General features: G+C 39.2%; 1 protein-coding gene across 1 annotated transcript in view; it reads right to left on the reverse strand.

Moving 5' to 3' along the window:
- ANTXR1 (anthrax toxin receptor 1) overlaps positions 1-21,042 on the reverse strand; it is a 169,232-nt gene that overhangs the window by 58,375 nt on the left and 89,815 nt on the right. The window contains exons 11-12 of the mRNA XM_021707778.1: positions 17,267-17,336; positions 15,738-15,816 (exon numbers count right to left, since the gene is read on the reverse strand). Of these exons, the coding sequence (XP_021563453.1) occupies positions 15,738-15,816; positions 17,267-17,336 (149 nt within the window). The remainder of the gene's footprint in view (positions 1-15,737; positions 15,817-17,266; positions 17,337-21,042) is intronic.

Genomic DNA, 21,042 nt, shown 5'->3' on the forward strand with positions numbered 1-21,042 from the left:
GGACCCTGGGACAACTTGTGATTTGATGCAATGTGACTATAAACTGCCAACCAGGACAATATGATCTAGGTCAGGGTGGGTTACCTCCCATTCTGGGATAATCTAGTCCACTGATTTTGTTAATTTTGAACCATTTAAAGAGTTGTCAATTATTTTAGTGTTGATAGAAAGGAGACCATCACAGGTTTTCTCTGCTTTTTGGTACTATTTCTCAAACTGTTCATCTTTCCTCTTCCCTCACCTCTTCCTCCTCCACCTTCCCTTTCTCTCTCTCACTGACAACCATCATGCCACAACTTTTTTGGAACTTCTTTAAAGTGTGCTTTTTTCCTACAATTGTGCCTCTCTCAAATGGATTCACTAAACCATAATGCTCAACCCAAAAGACTCAACCATCTGGAATAGTCCCAATAACTTAGGATAAATGTATACATTTGTCATTAACTAAAACTTGTATACTTAGGACACACACTTTCTCTCCAGTTCTTACTTAGAAACTCAAATTCTTATTTCATATACCATTTATGTAAGCATGGCTATCTGATATCCAGGCACCCAGAAACTTAAAACTGTCAAATTAGAAAGTAGATAGTAGAATATCTCAATTGGCAAACACAGATATAATACCAAGAAGTGAAAAGGCAGAAAAAGTAGAGCCATAAACTTACACACGCATACGCACACACACACACAGACACACACTGACCAGAGACCACTATAGGAAGAGCTTCACAAATAGAGGGTTTCATAGTAATTTGGCAAATGTTAGTTTATGATAAGAATGGGGACAAATAAACTGTAAACACTGTGCAGTATTTTATAACATCCATTTTGTGAACAAAGGCTTCCTAAGAAGAAAGACTTAGGAGTAAGTGAGGAACAAACTCAATTTGTGTGTATTTTCTTGGTTCTCTTGGTTAACAATTTCACTCCAGCGCTGCCTTGAACCAGTGACGGCACTGAGTTCAGTTCATCTTTCCATCCAGACAGTTCTTTGGATACATTTCTATTTCTCTTTTTCACCTCTTCTGTGCTCAACTAATATTTTCTTTGTTACCTCTCTATTTATCCTGTTTATTATTCTGTACTTACTTGATTATTTTTATCCTATTTTTTGGAGGGATATACTGTCCTTCTTTAATTTCCTGAGTTCTATGCTTCACTAATTGTCTTATTTATTGTTTACTAACATAAACACTTAAGACTACAAATTTCCCTCTAAGTACCACTATGGTTGCATTCCAAGTTTTGCTATGTGGCATCTTCATAATTTGATTAGTTCTAAGTATTTTCTAATTTACATTATGATTTAACTTTGGCTTATAAATAATTTGGATGTGTGTTTGAAATTTCAAAACATGTGAGATTTTCAAAATTGATTGGTTACTTGATTGCCTATTTATTTTAATTGCCTTCTTTAGGTCCCTGTATATATATGGTCTATGTGATATCAATTTTTAAAAATTTGTTGAGACTTGACTTATGGCCAAGTACATGACCGCTTCCTATAACAATATAAAAACGTGCTTGAAAAATAATAAATGTTTTCTGTTGAGTGCATATCTCCTATATATAATAAGCCATTCTCCAGTTCTTATTTTCTTCTGTGAATGGGGGTGGGTAGTGGAGAGGAAGTGACTGATCAGTTTTGTTCAATATATGTTTCATTATTTTTACTTTTGGTACAGTACACACTGATGGGAAATATTTCAGTGAATTTCAGATGTATCCATTGCAAAATGCCACATCATTTTATGAACTATTAGAGAAAACCACTGCTCTTTTGCATCATGATACATTATTATAATGTGAAACATCCCAATGATAGAGATGTCAAGTGTGGAAAAAAAAGTGTGTCTTAGAATTGAAGAAATATGGTATTTTTGTTATTACTTTTGCAATTGTGTAAGTCCCCATTTTGTGCAACCAAAAAATTTTGGATCCTACTTAGAATGTTATAATGGAGTCTTATCATGTGTCTATCAGCTTATGTTTAATTGTGTTATTCAAATCATTTATATTTTATCAATTTTTTGGCTTTTTGATTTCTTAATTACTGAGAGAATTATAAGTAAATCTACTGTAATAATGAATTTATCAATTTATCTTTGCAATTCTGTCAGTTTTTGCTTTATATATTCTGGGGATATGCCATTAAATGCAGATTAAAATTATTATAATTTCTAAGTCAACTACCCCTTTTAATGTTAAGTAATGGTCCTTTTTTGCCAATAATACTTTTTTCCAAAAAGTGCATTTTATCCAATCCAAGTGCATTTTATCCAAAGCTACACTAGCTTTCTTTTGGTGTTTTCCTGATATAACTTTTTACAGACTTTTATTTTCAACCTTTCTGTGTCTTTATATTTTGTTGAATATATGTTTTTATGTTTTAACTGTTGAATTTGGTCCATTATGTTTATTTTGCTTATGGATGATTTGGATTTAACTTGTATCTCAGCCATCTTACTGTTTGCTTATCTCAGAGTTTTCTAAAGCATAGATTCAGAAAAATATTTTTTTTCTCATTTATTCTCAAAACAAAGAAATTTTAAACTTAGGGCAAACATTCTTTAAAATACTTAGAGATGAAAATATTGAAAGTCAATTGCTCAAACATCTAAGAAAAACAAATTGGCATGAATTCTCCAAAACATATTTTAAAAGATATTTTTATACATACAAGGGTTATCAAAATACAGATGTTGGCAAACTAATTTTATTTCAGATCATAAACCATATTTGAGATATGAGTTCTGTATTCTGATATTTCTGTGGTCTTCTGCCCTTTCTAATGATAGTACATGAAACCACAGGCCATCCTGCCAAAATAATAATAATAATAATAATAATAAAAGAACACTGTAAAAAATACTTTAAATTATTTATGACTCTACTGAGACTGGTGAATAAATAGAGGAGAATAATTTGTGACTCATGTAGTAATTGTCTGTAAATTAAAGAGTGTGTTTTGAGAATGCTTGAAAACAGATTAGTCTCTGGAGTTTAAAGCACCATGGTCTGCAATATGATCCCACTTGTATTAGATGAAGGTTGACCAACCTGATTGTACTAAGAGAAATTGTCTCCAGTATCACCAACAAAGTTATATTTATTTCCAAAATGTAAAAGCAAAACCTATTTGTCATATACATAGGATAATATTTCCTTTACTCCTTCACTAACACACTTTCAGGTCTACAATTACAGACTCAGTGTTGGAAGGAGTCTGAAAGTTTTTCTAGTCCAATCACCCATCTGATACATGAATGGCATTTACATAATTCTGCCAAGTTGTCTTGTTGACTGTGCTATTTGGCTAAGTCTCAACAAATTTTTAAAAAATGGATATCACTGGGACCAAAAGAAGACAATTAAAATAAATAGGCAATCAAGTAACAAATCAATTTTGAAAATCTCATATGTTTTGAAATTCAGACACACATCCAAATCATTTATGAGTCATAGTAAAGTCATTATGTAAATTTAATACAACCACAATTGGTCCATTCCCACCTACAGCAGCCAATGAGAAGGACCTTTTTTTTACTTTTTTTTTCTTTTGCATTTACATTTTATTTTCCATACATTTTTCTATATAAGATTCACAGTATTTTTTTTTTTCCAAAAGGAAAGTTGTAGATATAAAAAAACTAATGAGAAAGTGAGGATGAATCGGAGGCCCAAACTTCACCTGGACGATGACCACTTCTATACCTAACCCTGCATTGTACCCCACATCTTTAACACAAAAAAGGAGAAAGTGAAGATAGGAAGCTGTATTTGAATGACAATTATAATTAACTTTATAGTCTACATAATTTTTTTCAGAGCTCTTAATTTATATCTCAGCCTTCTGAACATTTTCTGCCTATTTTAAGCATTGTAAACATTTTGAGGACCCTTTTCATCTACTGTTCATCTACTTATTCTTATTAGCAAAGTAAGAGATAATTTGGAATAAAAGTTTGAGAAAGACCTTTTTAAAAACTGAGCAGAAACTGTTTCTTTCAGCCTACCCTACCCTTTGAATCTATACACCAAATACTCTATAGAATTAGGGCAGTACAGACATAGATACATCTGTTTCAGAACAGCCCTTTGACTATCTTCTCCATGCTACATATGTCTCTAGGCTAAAGGGCCCCGATTCTATATTTGACATAACATACCAAGTCTGGTAATATTTCTCATACATTCAATTTCTATAGGCTCTCCTTTGAAATGTTCGTGGTACTGAATGTCATACTCGAATGGAGATTTTACCTTTACCAAGTTGAGCAATCCCATCACCACCTTAGTTTCAACCATAAGTCAGAGTCTTTGAAAATCTTATCACTGTACAAATTCTTGTAGAGACCACAACATCAGCACACACACACAAAAATGAACACTTGGCATCTACTTTGTGCCAGGACCTCTGCCAGCTATTCTAAGGACATATGATAATCTCAGTCTAAAGTCACACAATCGGTAAGTAGCAGAACCGGGATTTTAGCCACATTGATCTGATCCCAAAGCCTATGCTTGTTCCCACTTTTCCTTTCTAAGTCTTTCCCTGTGTTTCGCTAAGTCACATATTTCAAAGGATACAGCAATAACGCAGCGTGTAAATGGCCATCCTTTCCAAGGGCGGAGTATGAAGCCCTAATGATTCACTTGCAGCCCCAGGGCTGTGGATTGGTCACTCTCAGCACTAAGTCTCTTTAACCCAAATAACGGAAAAGTAAACTAGAGCTTATTTCTTTTCCAAATGACCAAACTTATAAATCAGTGGCATCCAAATTAATGCCACTTTGTTATAGTTAATATACTTGAAGTGTACACACACTGGATTAATCTTCCTAAAATAATGCTTTGTGTCTCCTTCAAACAGCTTTCCATTGCCCAAACTCCATTTTCTGTCATTCAAACCCTCTTCAAGGTCAGTCTCCTATCCTTCCTCCAATCCAGTCTTGCCTTATTCTTCCAAGCTATGTGACACTGAATGAGTAAGGAGGGGCAGGTGTGGGGGAGTTGGACAGGAAGTAGAATAATGATGTTGGAGTGAAGGAATCTACAAGGTAAAGCAAGGGTGCGAGTCCTGATCCTGCCCTCTTCAATTGGTTGTTTTGAAGAGCTTTTTCTTCTTCATGGTTTGTTTTCAGCCATTGAGAAACAGTTTGGGAAAGGCCGTGTTAGGGAAAAGACACTCACAGAATAGAGTTTTTGGGTTGAGCTTATCATGAGCCGCCTACATGTTAAGTCTGAATTTCTAGAACGATCTGTCCAGCTTCCTTTTGCAGGAAGGGGTGAAAGATCTTTTTGGTAACTTGGAAGTAACTCACTATGCCAATGGTGTGCCATGTTTGACTCAAATGACTTATTCAAAGGCTCATGAGTTTCTGGAACAGATGGGGAATTTCTGGGTACCTGTGTGATAATTGCCTCTTGTACCTCAAACTATCATATTTACCTTTTGGAGTGTATATCCTGCCTTGGCAACTATGTTGTAGGCCTCTAGTGGCCTCTGGAGGGCAAGAACTAGCTAGTCTTTGAGTCCCTAACACTTTGGCCACGTAACTTGTTTAATTCACGTTGGTCTTGATCCTTAACAATACCTTTAGCCTCATTTGCCACTGGCAACCTCCTCCCTGTACTTCTTTCCTTAATGAAGAGGCCCACATGTTTATAGCTTTGGTATGAATTATCTGTCACAACGACAGTTACCTATTTTGATTGATGGATTATTTGCTGACCTTGGAAAAGAAGTAGAAGGAAAAAAAATCTTCTCTTCTTCCCTGATTTCTACTCTGAAGAGTGTGCAATAATTTTTTATTATGTTGGAAGGTGAGCTTGCCACTCAGCACAGCCTACTGGATTCACTCCCTACCAGGCTGGTGAAATTCAAGAGATTTTGGCAAGGGCAGTTATGCCAGCTGTCTGTTTACCTAGAGAGCCACATGACTACAAAACTAGGTTGGATTTGTATTTTCTTGTTACTTCAAAGCAATTGGTAACAGAATTGAATTGACTTGGAAAATAGACCCAGGAAGTTGCCTAGGACAGAGCTCTGCAGACAGTGCTGGGTGGTGGCTGCTGCCACTGGCAGCCACTGTGGCCTCCATCTTGGGTTCCATCACATCCCTTTCTGAGCCAGCCTCACCAAAGCAGACTGTGTACCCTCAGCACAAGCTGGCAGTATCCAGGTAAGTTGAGCAGCTGTAGCCTAAGTTTCTGGTATTCCAGGGTGAGCTCAGGCCATGCCAATGTTCTCTGAGTCACAGTTTTTCTGTAGTGGCCTAGATTCTATCAGTCTCTATGGTTCTGCCTGGCTTCCAGCCTTGTGCTGCATACCTTCACAAACTTGGGGCCTATCCTGAACCCTGAGCCAGTTGAGTTGGCTATTTCTTTCAAGCCTGCATCCCTGGCAGGGGTTTGGTCCTAGTGAAACTGGTGCTTTTATGAAGAGGTCTTTGACTACTGCCTTTCCTGGGACTGCTGGTTATTGTTTCTCACCTGGCATATTTTTCCCTCTTAAATTATGATTGGATTGCTGACCATTCTCTTTGGAGGTCTACCCTCAGAGCCCACTGTTCTGATACTACTCCTTCTTTCTCCTTTTCTCCTCTACTGGCAGGTGCCATCATGATCTCAGCATGACCCTTGATGGAGTTAAGTCATTCATTCACTCAACCATCAGTTATTTACTGAGTAATTTCCATGTGCAGACATTGTTTCAGCTGCTGGGTTGTGACGGTGACCAAGACATAGTCTGTTTTTCCTCAAGAAGTGTGACTATACTGGACCTGAGAGACAACTACCCCTTCCAATGTCTTGGGTTTTCTTTACTCCAGGTCGCTAGTTATTCTCCAAATTATAACCCACTTCATGGCATCTAGAGATCCACTTTCTTGTGAGCCATCAGGGACCATCAGAGTTAAAAACGAAAAACTGATGCTAACTAGCTCTTTCTTCTTGAAACAATGAATAACAAGTCTGTGGCTCATCAGACTTTGGTGTGAGAGGAGAAAATGAAGGAACAACTTGGAATGTGGAAAAGGGAATTTGGAAAGAAAAATTTTCTGTCTTTGGCAACACAAAAGTGAGAAGATAAATAAACTGGTCATAATGGGCTAAAATTATTCTTTGAGACAAATTTCTATTTTTATATCAGAAAAAAGAGTCCCAAAGAAAGAATGTATAGAATGAGTTCTGTATTTGAAGTCTTGGAGTTCATAAATGAAAGGGATTAGGAGTGAACCAAAAGAATAACTCTTCTTTCTTAAATAGCTTTTACTCATGGTTTCATTTTTTAAAAAGTTTTCAGGATGAATTAGTGTTAGGTAAATATAATGCTGAGGGTCCTGTGTGTTTAACACTTATCTGCCAAGTTTATTTAAATGCAGAATCCTGGACTCCCCCAGGAAATTATGATTCTTGGGAATTTTTCTATCATGGTAACTACTGGCATTTTGGACCACAGAATTCTGTGAAGTAAGGTGATGGGGGAGGGGTGTACCGTGCATTGTAAGTCTCTTTTTCTAACTCTTTCTCTTCTCAAGATAAATATTTATAGAAAAATACCACTAGTTTAGGAAAAGAACAGTTCGAATTCATAAAAATTTGAAGGATGAAATTAAAAATCCTTGGGAAATATACCACCAGTTTGGGAAAAGAACAGTCAAAATTCATAAAAATTTGAAGGATGAAGTTAAAAATCTTCGGGAAACAAGTTGGCACCATGTTCACCTTCACAAAAATAAAAATCATACTCCAAACTACAGAGAGTTGTGGCCACTTTAGGGACATTGGAGGATCCGGTCTGTATGCAACTTTTTGTGAGGTTGCAGATCTAATTTGCATGCAATATATCTGTTCTATTAAAATGCCTCCAGATATGCTAGGCATGATAGAGTACCTCAGTGACAGCAGGAATTCTGTGTGAGATAATACATGAACTTTAGTAAATACTTGTTTTAATTCATGTCTCTAAGTAATTAAATATTTCCCTTATGCTGCTACTTACTTCAGTCATTTATTAAGAAAAAACTTTTTTTTCAAAAATAGCAAAGAGTCAGACTGCAAACCAACCTTGTTTCACCTTCTGAATTTGACTTACTGAATTTTTTTTTTACCCCTAATTATCCTTCAGACAACTTAAGTTTTTTTCCAGCCTGTTCCTAAAGTCTAGGCTTATTATAGATTCAAAAGGGAGCATGCTTCTTAATCAGGGAAAAACAACCTGTTTATAAGTCATAGGACATGTATAGCAAATACTTTAATGGGGCAGGCCATTAGACTTTTACTTGACAAGGAAAGAGTATGAGAGTAAACGAACACACAGCTGTCATTCTTTGGCAGGCAATTGTGTGCCTCAATTCCCTTACATACATTGACTTTCATCTTTTCTGTACCCATGAGAGACAGGTTTTAAGACAGGCTCAAGGTTAACCAAAATCACCCTAGAAAGTGGAGGGGTTAGGATGTGAAATGAGGAATTTTTTGAGTTGGAGTCGCACTGTGTCGCCCAGACTGGAGTGCAGTGGCCTCTCCCGGCCACCGCAGCCTCGACCAGCTGGGCTTCGAAATGAGGATTTTTGACGCAGTGTCTTGCATTTTTAATTCCTCTATAATGCTGCACTTATAGGGCAATTGTTCTTTCTTTGACATCTCAGGTCTGAGTTTGTTGAATTTTTATTTTCACTCAAAAAGAATTTCTCTGAACAGTGATGTGACATGGATCCTCTCAAATTTATTAAACCTTGTTGCTGTTTGTAGTCAGGTTATTTTCTTATATAAATTGGGGGGGAGACAGGGTTCTCCATTTATTCAGTGTTGATTTTAGAACCTTATGTTTAACTTTAGGTCTCTTTCCTTTTTTCACAGATAGCGATTTTCCAAACTGACAGTCAATACAATTCAAATCCTGACTACAATGAAAAGGGATGAGCATCAGCTGGGCTTCACTGTCACACACTGGCTGGTCAAGATCAAGCGTGTGGAATGTACATCTTGCAAGGGTAGCTGCCAACATGAGAAAGGGTCCAAAATCAAAAGGCACCAGAAAATGATATAAAATGAGAAGAAAAGAGAAACACAAAGTCACAGTTCTGGGAGAGACCATGAACAAACTACACTTAGAGTCCTATCTATTCCTTGCTCAGGTTGGTTTCTCTGTAGGGCATGGCCTCTTTCCACTTCTTTACCTATAATTATCATTAAGTCACCACTCAGGTATTATCTCCTCCATAAGCTCTCTTGATTTGTCTTGGCTTCATTCATTCTTTCCCTCTCTGAAATCCTATGGTATTTATGCCTGACTTGTGATCTTGTTGTTTATTATATACTCTTTTATATGCTTGCAAGATGCTTTCTCCAACTGGATTTTAAGTTCCTTAGGAGTTTTGGAAACACAGCAGAAGTTTAAGATATACTTGAATGATTTCCTGATTTTTGTACACTTTGGGAGATAAAAGAATTTTAAGGTATTTATCTGAAATAAGACAATCTTCATGGAAAGTTCTAAAATTTGCTTGCTTTGTTCTCAAAGGACAAATTTCTTTTTGCTATTTTCCTTAAAGTAACACCATATTAGTGATTTTCTCAAGCACTGGCTAGGGTATGGGAAAGAAAAGTAAGGCCAGTTAAGAACACAGAGATGGGGCAACCCCCTCGTGTCCCCTTCCACTGTGGGAGATTTTCTGTCCTCTCAATAAATCCTGCTTTAAAAAACAAGACTACAGAGATGGGTGTATTTCAATGTGCTGGAGCGAGAGGTCTTTGGATGTCTGACCATTTTCTATAGTCATGGAGCTCAACAAAGTTTACCATTTGTATAGGAATCTTTTACCTCTTAGATGGAAAAAAATCTCTTGCCTGTAAAACTTCGTGGAATTTCTGCTTCTGGCTGGGCAACAGTTATTTAATGCAGGTCTTGAAAACTTGTGACACATTTGTCCAAATGGGCACCAAATTAAGTGAGAAAAGTCTCAACTACATATTTTAAAATTATTTTTGGTTCCAGGTGATGAACTGGGCAGACTTTGACTGGCACTGACAATAACCCTTTACTCAGACCCTGGGGATCACTTTTGATCTAAAAACCTTGTTCTCCAAACCAGCTGCACAAGAAACAAACTCAAGTCCAAGACCTTACTTCATTCTGGATGACCACACGTTCCACCTGCATGGCTATTTTGCCCAGAGATACTTCACTTTTTAATTTGATCTTCTGCACAGGACCTGGTTGGGGATTGGAGTTTTATGCTTGAATATAGGCTTTTGGGGATGATTTTTGCCATCTTGTCTGTCCCCCTTCAGTCACCTGGGCTTGGTCAAGTGACAAACATGTACTCCTAGGGGTACATCTTTTCTCAGAAGAGCTCCTTTGTTAGAACAGGACTCTGAATTGAGAAATGAATTCTCTAGAAAGAATCTCCAATTATCTCAAGAATATTGATTAATCTTCTACTCTAAGACAGCTAGCATTTACAGAGCACTTACTACTTGCCAGGTCTTTGGCCAAGCATTTTACCTATTTCATTTAATGCTTACAAAACTGCTAGGAGATGTAAACTTCTATTATCTTAGTTTTATTAATTAGGAAACTGAACCACAAAGGGACTAAACACCATGATCAAGGTCACACCAAGTAGTGAACAGCAAAACGGATTCTCTGATTTGCCCCTCTTCAAATCTTCTCCTTCTGCAGTCTTCTCGTGTCTATCAGCTGGTGGCAACTCCATTCTTTTAGTTCCTTAGGACAAGACCCTTGGGGCCATTCTTGATTCCTCTCCTTCTCTCTAGCCCCACATCCAATTCTTCAGAAAATCTGTTAGTTTTACTTTCAAAATATATCCTACTCTGATCATTCTCTCCCCTGCATTGCCCCCTCCTGATTTAAGGCACCATCATGTTTTGCCTGAAATAATTGCCATGACGCTTCTAACTAGACACACTGCTTCCATCCTTGTCTTGTTGTCTACCCACACACAGTCTGAGCAATCTTTCACATGCAAGTCAGACCATGTTGCTCCTCTGCTCAAAAACCAGTCATTCTATGACCACACATGCTCCACCCCGGGAACCTCCCTGCCTGCTGCTGTCTTCACTCACTCTTTTCTGGAGACAACTGCAGACCTTCTCGCTCTTCCATGGATACTAGATGTCTCTGGCTTTAGGGTCTTAGCATGAAGGTTCTTGGTTTGGAATGTCTCACCCTTCTTCACTCTTGCATAGTCTCATGGTTAGCTTCCTTGCTATCCAGATCTCTACTCTCATTTTCACATTACTCTATTTACAGCTAGAACTCACTCAAATAATGCCAGACCCTCTTATTCTGCCCTATTTTTCCTATAGCTTGTATTACTTTTAACAAAGTATGTAATTTTAAAATTATGTTTATTATTCATTGTCTGCCCCTCCTCCATTGCACAGAGATTTCAACGTGTTGAGTTCTCTGATGTGTCTCAAGCACCCAGGCTTGTGCCTAGCGCAACATGATCAGTGAATATTTGCTGAATACATGCACAAAATAACTTGGACCTCAAACTTAGGATAGTTATAATTTTATTGTAGACAAATACAGTATTCTTAAGTGAAAATAGAATAATGTAGGCTATATTGTGAGGTGGCCTTGATCAAGGGTCAACTGAAGATAAATTTCAGTGGTATGTGTTCAGATGAGGGAGATATAAGATGCAAGTGGAGGTTGGAGTTAGTTGGAAAGATAAAGTGGGATTTTCCAGGAATTATTTAATTTTGCATACAACGGAGAGGATACTCTTTCCTCTTTACATAGAGGCCCAGAATTTAAATTTGTCACCCTGTATTTGCCACACCACAGGTTTAGATCCTGAGATATTTTCCCCTCCCACTTCCCCTGCCCTGTGGTCTCAAGGAAAGTGGCTGTTTCTCTGTGGTATGATCAGACATAATGAGAAATACAGATCAAAACTGTTGAATCACTCAAAAGCTGGAGGAATCTGGAATAGAGTTATTAGATTTGGGGTATTTTAATCATTTCCTGTAGTTGGCAGGTTCCAAAGGGTCAATTTGCAACAGAATCAGGGAGGATACACTTGAAGAAATTTCACTGCTTCTGCATAGTTTTCAAACTTGGTAGTGTCCTAATCAAGCCTCCAGATTTGCGGGTCGGTCAGATGCCTGAGACATGTGCCCTTCTCAGTGGTGACACTTCCCTGTGACAACCCTAGTCTCTAGCTTTGGTCAAGTAAAACTTTTCTATCATCTGTTCCATTTACACTGACTTACCCTGCTTTCAAGAACATTGGTTTGCTCCTAACATGGGATGAAAGTTGAGAGGGAGAATGTTATCCTTTATGTGACTTTCTTCCTGTTCTCTTATGAGATAACTCATCTGGCTTCAGTGTATGCATATCATATCTTGTCCTCCTGTGATGGCATTAAGGACACAACTTCAATTATTGGGGGATCCTACCAATATATCTTCCAAAGGCCAAACAGGAATTGACCATAGTAACAACCTAAGCTGACCATCAGGCCAAACACATTAGTTTCTAGAATAATCTAATGGAGAAAGTGCATTGGGTTAAAGAAACTGAATATCCAGACAAGGTACTTTTGGAAATGCTCATGTTAGGGACTGAGGTCTTTATACAAGCTAATCAACTCCTGGTTGGCCCCTGACAGGCTGAGCTATGAGACACTGACAGACTGCAGGAGCAAGTCCATAAGCTGAAGGGTTCTCAGCCACAGCTGCATACAACAACCTCCCAGGAAGGCCTTGGAACAACCAAAGCTAGGGCTCATGCCAGAGATTTTGGTCCAATCAGTCTGGCATGAGGGCATCAATCTTTTTAAAAAGCTCTCCAGGTGATTCTAGGTGTAGCCAGAAATGAAAACTACCTGGCATAAAGGATCCAGAGACTGGATAGCTGAGAAGCTGGGAGAGAGAATGTAGCCTCCACGCCTGCCACATTATCATTATCACTGTTGCAAGGGTCCCTCCCCCATTTCCTACTTCATCAATTTTCCATTTTCTCCTGGATTATTTCCACAATCGTAAACAAGTTGCAATTTGTCCCATTCTAAGTAAAAAGCCCTTTCTAAACTCCACATCTTTCTTCAGCCAATGCCCATTCCATCCTTTTAGAGAAAAACTCCCTTAAAGATGTGCTTGGTGTAGATGATGTCCAATTCCTTTCTGTCCTTCCTCTCCTAAGCCCACTGTATCTGGACATCCACCCTCCCTACTGCACAGACATAGTATATCTTGCCATCTAGTCGGGCCAGTGATTTCAGATATCCCCCCCCCCCAATAACATTAATGGGGAAACTGGAGAACCCAACACAGACATTCCTGACACACTCCGGGTTAGAGTACTCTGATCCTGCCCATGGCTGGTCTCATAGTGCCCGATCAAAGCTCAGTGAACAGAACAAAGAACCAAAACAACTTTCCAGGGCGCCTTTGGATAAGATTGTTGTTTAAAACCCTTCTTGATAAAAATCCTCAAACACCTAGGTATGGAAGGAACATACCTCAAAATAGTAAGCACCATCTATGATAAACCCACAGCCAGCATATGGCTAAATGAACAGAAACTGGAAACATTCCCCTGAAAACCGGAACAAGACAAGGCTGCCCACTCTCACCCCTCTTGTTCAACATTGTGTTGGAAGTCCTAGCTAGAGTAATTAGACAAGAGAAGGAAATCAGAGGTATCCAAATAGGAAAAGAGAAAGTTAAGTTATTCTTTTTGCTGACGATATGATTCTATACCTCAAAAATTCAAGAGAATCTGTAAAAAACCTGTTTGCACTTTGACATTGGCAAAGTCTCAGGGTACAAAATAAATGTGCAAGAGACAATTGCATTCTTATACACCAACAACAAGCAGGCAGAGAACCAAATAAAAATCACAATCCCATTCACAATAGCCACAAAAAAAATGAAATACCTCAGCATCTTCCTAACCAGAGAAGTGAAAGACCTTTACGATGGGAACTACAAAACACTGCTCAAAGAAATCCAAGAGCACACAAATAAATGGAAAAATATTCCATGTGCATGGATAGAAAGAATCAACATTGTTAAGATGTCCATCCTGCCAAAGGTAATCTACAGATTCAACGCATTACCCATTAAATCACTAACATCATTCTTCTCAGACCTGAAAATGGCAATACAGAAATTCGTATGGAAACATAAACGACCATGAATAGCCAAAACAATCCTTAGCAAAAGAAATAAAGCAGGAGGTATCACACTTCCAGACTTCAAACTTTACTATAAGGGTACAGTAATCAAAACAGCCTGGTATTGGTACAAGAACAGGCATACGGACCAGTGGAACAGGATAGAGATTCCGGAAGCAAAACCTCAATTTCTCAACTAACTCATCTTTGACAAAGCCTCCAACAACCACCACTGAGGAGAGGAGGACCTAGTCAGTAAATGTTGCTGGGAAAACTGGCTGATCACATGAAGAAGATTAAAACAGAAGATTAAAACTGGACCCCTATCTATCACCATACACAAAAATTAACTCTAAATGGATCAAAGACCTAAATGTAAAACCTCAAAGTATAAGAATCTTAGAAAATGTAGTAGACACCCTTATGGAGATTGGAACTGGCAATCAATCCCTGATCAAAATCCCAAGTGCCCATGCCATAAGAGATAAGAGAAAAGTGGGACCTCATCAAACTGACAAGCTTCTGCAAAGCAAAAGAAACCATCAAGAGAGTGAGGAGACAGCCTTCGGAATGGGAAAAAATATTTGCTAACTGTATATCTGACAAAGGCCTAACATTTAGGATCTACAAGGAACTCAAATGTACTGAAGGAAAACAAAAACAAACAATTCCATTAAAAAGTGGGCAAAAGACATGAATAGACACTTCTCAAAAGAAGTTATATGGGCAGCCAACAGACACATGAAAAAGTGCTCAGCCTCAGTCATCATCAGAGAGATGCAAATCAAAACCACATTGAGATACCACCTAACCCCAGTAAGAATGTTCATCATAATAAAACAAACAACAACAGATGCTGGTGAGGATACCGAGAAAAAGGAATGCTTCTACACTGCTGGCGGGAATGCAAACTAATGCAATCTCTTTGGAAGACAGTGTGGCAATATATGAAAGAACTAGAAATTGATCTTCCATATGACCCAGCAATCCCTGTATTGGGAACACACCCAGAGGAACTCAAGTCATTCTACAAAAAACATTTCTGCACACACATGTTTGTTGCAGCTCTATTCACAACTGCAAAAACAGGGAACCAACCATGCTGCCCATTAAAGCTGGACTGGATTAAAAAAATGTACATATGCACAACGGAATACTATATAGCCATAGAGATGGTCAAACATTTGGATTTCACAGCAACTTGGATGGATTTAGAGTCTGTCATACTCAGTGATCTGTCATAGAAACCAAGAACAGAGTACCACATGTTCTCACTCATAAGCGGACCTTACCTTGAACAATTATCATAATACTATAGGAAAGGGATTGGTAGTAGTGGGAAACTGCCAGGGGAGGGGAAGTGGGATTGACAGTTGAAGGAGATTGCCAGGGGGGTGGGGGGCACACCTCATCAACAAGGGGACCTGCATAATGAACATTTGTATGCCTAATCCTGAATTGTACCCCATACCTTTAAAATAAAAAATTTAAAAGTTAAAAAAAAGATTGCTGCTTAAAAAATGTCAACAATGACAGTGATGAGGTCTTTAGTAAAGGAGAAGGCTATGACTTACACAGTGTGTGGTGGTGATGATGACAGAACTGGAGATGAAAGAGAGGCCATCGTTCATGCTGACCTGGAGTGCAGCTTTCCTGCAATGACAACAAGGGAATCAGAGACACTCAGCATGGTGTGCAATAAGCAATGGGCTGAGAGCCATCTCCTTTGGACTTTGAACTATCCTTGGGACTGCAGTCTCTTCTCTTGAGAAGGGGTTTGAGTTTCCCCATTTGTAAAATGAGGATGGTTGTTATGTCTCATCATCCTCTCACATTTTGGATAGATGTCAGGATATGCTTGACTGGCATATTAAGGCAGTGCATTTAGACCTTGCATTGCAGTGAACAACACTGAATGGGCAAAGCCCACTACTACTTAACTTACTTGTCACTTTGTAGTAGGACAAAGAGTTCTTCAAACATGGTCCAATTCAATGGGGATAAACTGGGCAAACTATAAAACTGATGTTTTACTGCCATCACCTAGACTCTCCAGTGATCTGAAGGGGGTGACTTTGTCTATCTATTCAGCAAACTTACAGAGATAAGGTGATAGGGGAACCAGTTTGCCTTCTATCTCCTCCCATCTATAAGGGACTCACCAAAACATGAGCTTACATTTTGTTGCCTTTTGGCAGCATGGACACCAGGTAAATTTGTGGAATCACTGGTATCACAGGCGACATCAGTTAGGCAACCAGAGTTAGAGGTCTTACAATATAAGCAAATGATTGAAAGCAGAACTCAGGTGGACATTTTTTCCTTAAAACCACATTCAATCTCCAGCCTTTTACAGGCATGATTTTGGAGAGAATGTTTTGTTTTGTTTTGTTTGTTTGTTTTGTCCTCTGACCAGCACTGCCTGCCTCCTGACATATTTCTTTTCTTGCTTAGGGTGCAAATTATCTTTTTTCTGGTGAGTATTTTGAATACATCTCATTAGCACTTATTGTAATTGCATCACCATGAGATTTTCTGCCATAAATTAGCGAATACCCAGTGCTCTGTGGAGGAGTTAAGGAAGGAGCAAGCACTGAGGGTGATGCTGGAATGTCTGAGTCTGGAGTCTCCATTTGCCATGAGCCAGTTGTGGCCCCACCTGGCCTTTTTGAACCTTCTCATCAAAAAAGGAGATAAAATCATTGAGCAGGTTAGTGGTGGGCAAGGTAATGAGTGTGAGAGCTTTCTAGAAGTGTAGTTGTGATTAAGCCAAACAGACCTCGGGTTGAGCCCAGATGCCTCCACTGACTACCTTGTGACCTGGGCAAGCTACTTAAATTCTCTCAGCCATAGCTTCCACACATGTAAAATCAGGATAATGGGAATGTCTGATTTACGGTGAACCTGGGAGGATGAGTGAGATACTCTGTAAAACACTTATCCTGGTGCCTGGCTCACTGTAAACACCACCTGTCACATCATTATGCAGACATCTAGAGAAAGGCTCCCTCATGACAATGGAGCAATGCTTTCTTTTTCCTATGTCCCCTCTGCCTTCTCTGTCCTCCCTGGCTATGAAATTCAGTTGCTGGTGAAAACTTACATGCCAACTTCTTTTAAGATAGGTGCTGGACACAGCAAATAAGTATCTTCCACAGCAAAGGGTTTCTCATCTGCAAAAAAGAAGTCACTTTATTAAGAAGAGTAAGGCAAATTTATAACTTCAAATTTAGTGACTTCTAGAGAACATCAACCAAGTCCAGGAAGACAACAGAAAAACAAACAACTTTTTGAGATTAAAAACTCCCGTTGAGCTGTACATTCATTAACACTACACTCCAGTACTCTTGCCTGAATAGTGGTTTCCTGATCTCGTATGTTCAGTTGAGTCAACCAGTGAGCAAACAGTAAGTGAACTCTTAGATGGAACAGGAATAGCTAAGGGGAAACAAGAAAATATTAGACTGGTCCTAAGGAGCTTCATGTCTAAGTCTAGTTTGGGAGAGAATCCAAATTTGTGGAAAAAGTTTGCTGGCAAATAAAAGAAGTGACTTAACTAAAACATCACTGGGCTTCAGAAGACAGGGAACTTCCTTTACAAGGGTGACATGGTCAGGTCACAAGAACATACAAAACATGAGCTGTGTTTTAGTGGAGAGATAGGGGAGAGGCATTCCTGGAGGGAAGAATGGCATGAGGAAAGACAGGACAAACTAAAGGTATGTTCCAGGGTAGGATATAAGTAGGATTTGAACAGATCAGTATAGAAAGAAGTTTGGTCCAAGTTCTTTAAGTTAGCTAGAGGGATTTGGACAAAGTTCTATAAGCTATGAAAAGACCTTTGGAGGGGTTATAAGTAAAACTGGAGTGATGATTTTGGAGGTCTTAGCAGATGTAGCTGTGGAAGATGGATTAGAGTGGGGCACTTGGAGGAGGGAAATTCTTCTGCTTATTCTAATGGACGGCCAGGAAAAAGCTTAAGTGGTTTTAATCTCAAGGTTCTAAGCAACTTCAGTGTGTTTCAGATTCTGGGGCCAGAGGCAGGGCTGATAAGTTATTATACTCAGTTTATAATAGGTGTTCCTTCATGCCTCATCCTTTATTGGGTACATATGTGCACAAAAGACTTCAGTAGGGCCTTCAGGTGAAAAGAAGGTGAATAAGATTTGTCCCAAAAATCAAGTTGTGACTACAAATACTAGAAGATACAAAAGAATACATATATAGAGAGGGTGCCAAAAAATGTATACACATTTCAAGAAAGGAAAAAAGTGTATTAAAATTGTAACACTCAATATATACCAATAACAAAAGATGAACACAAGTCATCTTGGGCTTCTGCAATTTTAAGAGGTGCTCAAAGTGGTTACCATCAGAGTCCAGATACTTCTGATTACAGCAAACTAAAAGTAGTACATAGGCAACATGGCTTAAAATGTGTATACATTTGTTGGCACCCCTAGTATTAATAAAGGATGATATTCTGCTATTGGCCTTTGTTGTGACATTGATATTTCTTATATTTTCAAGTCATGACAGCAGCATATGACTGACTGAATGCTTGGCTGGGTGGAGGTTAGGAAGGCTTGTGTCCTTTATGACTGGATTTCCAGAGAAAAGCCACCTAGGATGGAAGCTAGAGAACACACCTCAGTGCTAAGCACTGTGTATCCACTGGAAGGAGGAGGAGGAAGAAGATGTTGCCCAGGGAAATCTTCAAGCAGTGAAAAGCTAGGAAGGCTATGACAAGACACTTGTTTATTCATTCAACAGATATTTATTGAAGGCCTACTATATTCTGCAGGCTTTGAGAAGAGAAACACATCTCTGCTTTCATGAATTTTGTAGGAGCTATAGGACAGATAGTTATTCAACATTATTAAAAATATATTCTTTAGCCGGGCTCGGTGGCTCAGCCTGTAATCCCCGCCTTTGGGAGGCTGAGGTGAGTGGATTGCCTGAGCCTTGGGTTCGAGACCCGCCTGGGCAGCGAGACCTCATCTCTACAATAAATCAAAAAATCAGCCGGGCGTGGTAGCGCATGCCTGTAATTCCGGCTACTCGGAAGGCTGAGGCAGAAGGATCGCTGGAGCCCAGCAGGTCGAGGCTGTGGTGGCCGGGAGTGGCCACTGCACTCCAGTCTGGGCAACAGAGTGAGACTCCAACTCAAAAAAACCCAAAAAAAACCAACAAAAAAATATATTCTTTGAGTGTCTACCATGTGCCAAGGACTGTGCTAAGGCTTGCAATGAACAAAACAGGTGAAGCCCTTTGCCTAAGGAGCTAACATACTAGTACTTACACAAATTATTATTTAGTTATAACTGTGATGAACACACAGAGGAAGAAAGCGGAGACCAACCCTCATCTGGGAGGTCAGGAAATGTTTCCTTGAAGAAAGGTTATTTTCACCAAAACCTTAAGGTTGGGTTGAGAAGGAGGTAGAGTAAGAGAAGAGGTGGCACTGCAAAGATCCGGGGGCAAGAAGGAGTTCAGATCTTTTGAGAGCACAAAGAAGGCTAAGGAGGCTTTTGAATTTGAGTGAGATAGACAGTGATTCAAAATGCGGTTAGAAGCTGGGCTGGGTGGCTCAGCCTGTGATCTGCGCCTTGGGAGGCTGAGGTGAGTGGATTGCCTGAGCCCGCGGGTTCGAGACCCGCCTGGGCAACTTGACGAGACCTCATCTCTACAATAAATCAAAAGTTAGTCGGGCACGGTAGCATGCCCCTGTAGTTCCAGCTACTTGGAAGGCTGAGGCAGAAGGACCGCTGGAGTCCAGCAGGTCGAGGCTGCGGTGGCTGGGAGCGTGTCACTACACTCCAGTCTGGGCGACAGAGTGAGACTCCAACTCAAAAAAAATAAAATGAGGTTAGAAAAGGCAGTGAGGCCAGATGACCAAGGTCATGCAGGCCATGAAGAACCTTTTGGGATTTTTCCTAAAAGCAACAGGGAACTATTGGAGGTTACGCCCATATTTACAATCAGCTTTTGGCAGGTAATGGAACGTAACAGTAAAATTGATTGAGTAAAATTATGGAGTTTGTACTGACAGTATAGGATAATACAGTGCCTGAACTGAGCATTATTGTTTTCAGGATGTTTTCCTGTCTGTGATGATAATACAGGCAGTCCCTGACCTAATGATGGTTCAACTTAACGATTTTTCGACTTTGTGAAGGTGTTTTTTGTTTTGTATGTTAATGGTGAGTATTCATACAACTGTTCTATTTTTCTTTTTATATTTTCTTTTAAAGATATGGGGTACAGTTCAGGATTAGGTATACAAATGGTCATCGTACTCTATTTTTCACTTTCAGTGCAGTATTCAGTAAATCTCATGAGATAGTTAATACGTCGTTATAAAATATGCTTTGTGTTAGATCATTTTGTCCAACAGCTGGCTAATGTCAGTGTTCTGAGAACATTTAAGGAGGCTAAGCTAAGTTATGAAGTTCTAAAGATTAGGTAAACTAAATGCATTTTCGACTTACAATAGTTTCACCTCATGATGGGTTTATTGGGACATAACCCCATTGTAAGTCAAGAAGCATATGTAATGACAGCCAGACTCACCCAGAGTGTGCTACATATAGGTGCCCTCTAAGAGCTTTCTGTATATCACTTAATCAAATGTAACCTTCTAGCAGAACTATAAAGAAGGGATATTACTCCTATCATTTTTAAGGTGAGGAAGAGATGTGGAGGGATTAAGTCATTTGCCCAGTGTTACAAAGGGTAGCTTAGATCTGCACCCAGGCAGTCTGGCTGCAGAGTTCATGTGTTAGTCCAATGGGCTACACTGCCACCCTTGGTAAAAACCATGCCCTGTTTCCTTCTCATGACAACCTTGTGAGCTAAGGAAGAGAGGGATCATTAGGC

Source organism: Carlito syrichta, unplaced genomic scaffold (genome assembly GCF_000164805.1).
Source record: "Carlito syrichta isolate Samal-C Ts95f unplaced genomic scaffold, Tarsius_syrichta-2.0.1 Scaffold124511, whole genome shotgun sequence".
NCBI lineage: Eukaryota > Metazoa > Chordata > Mammalia > Primates > Tarsiidae > Carlito > Carlito syrichta.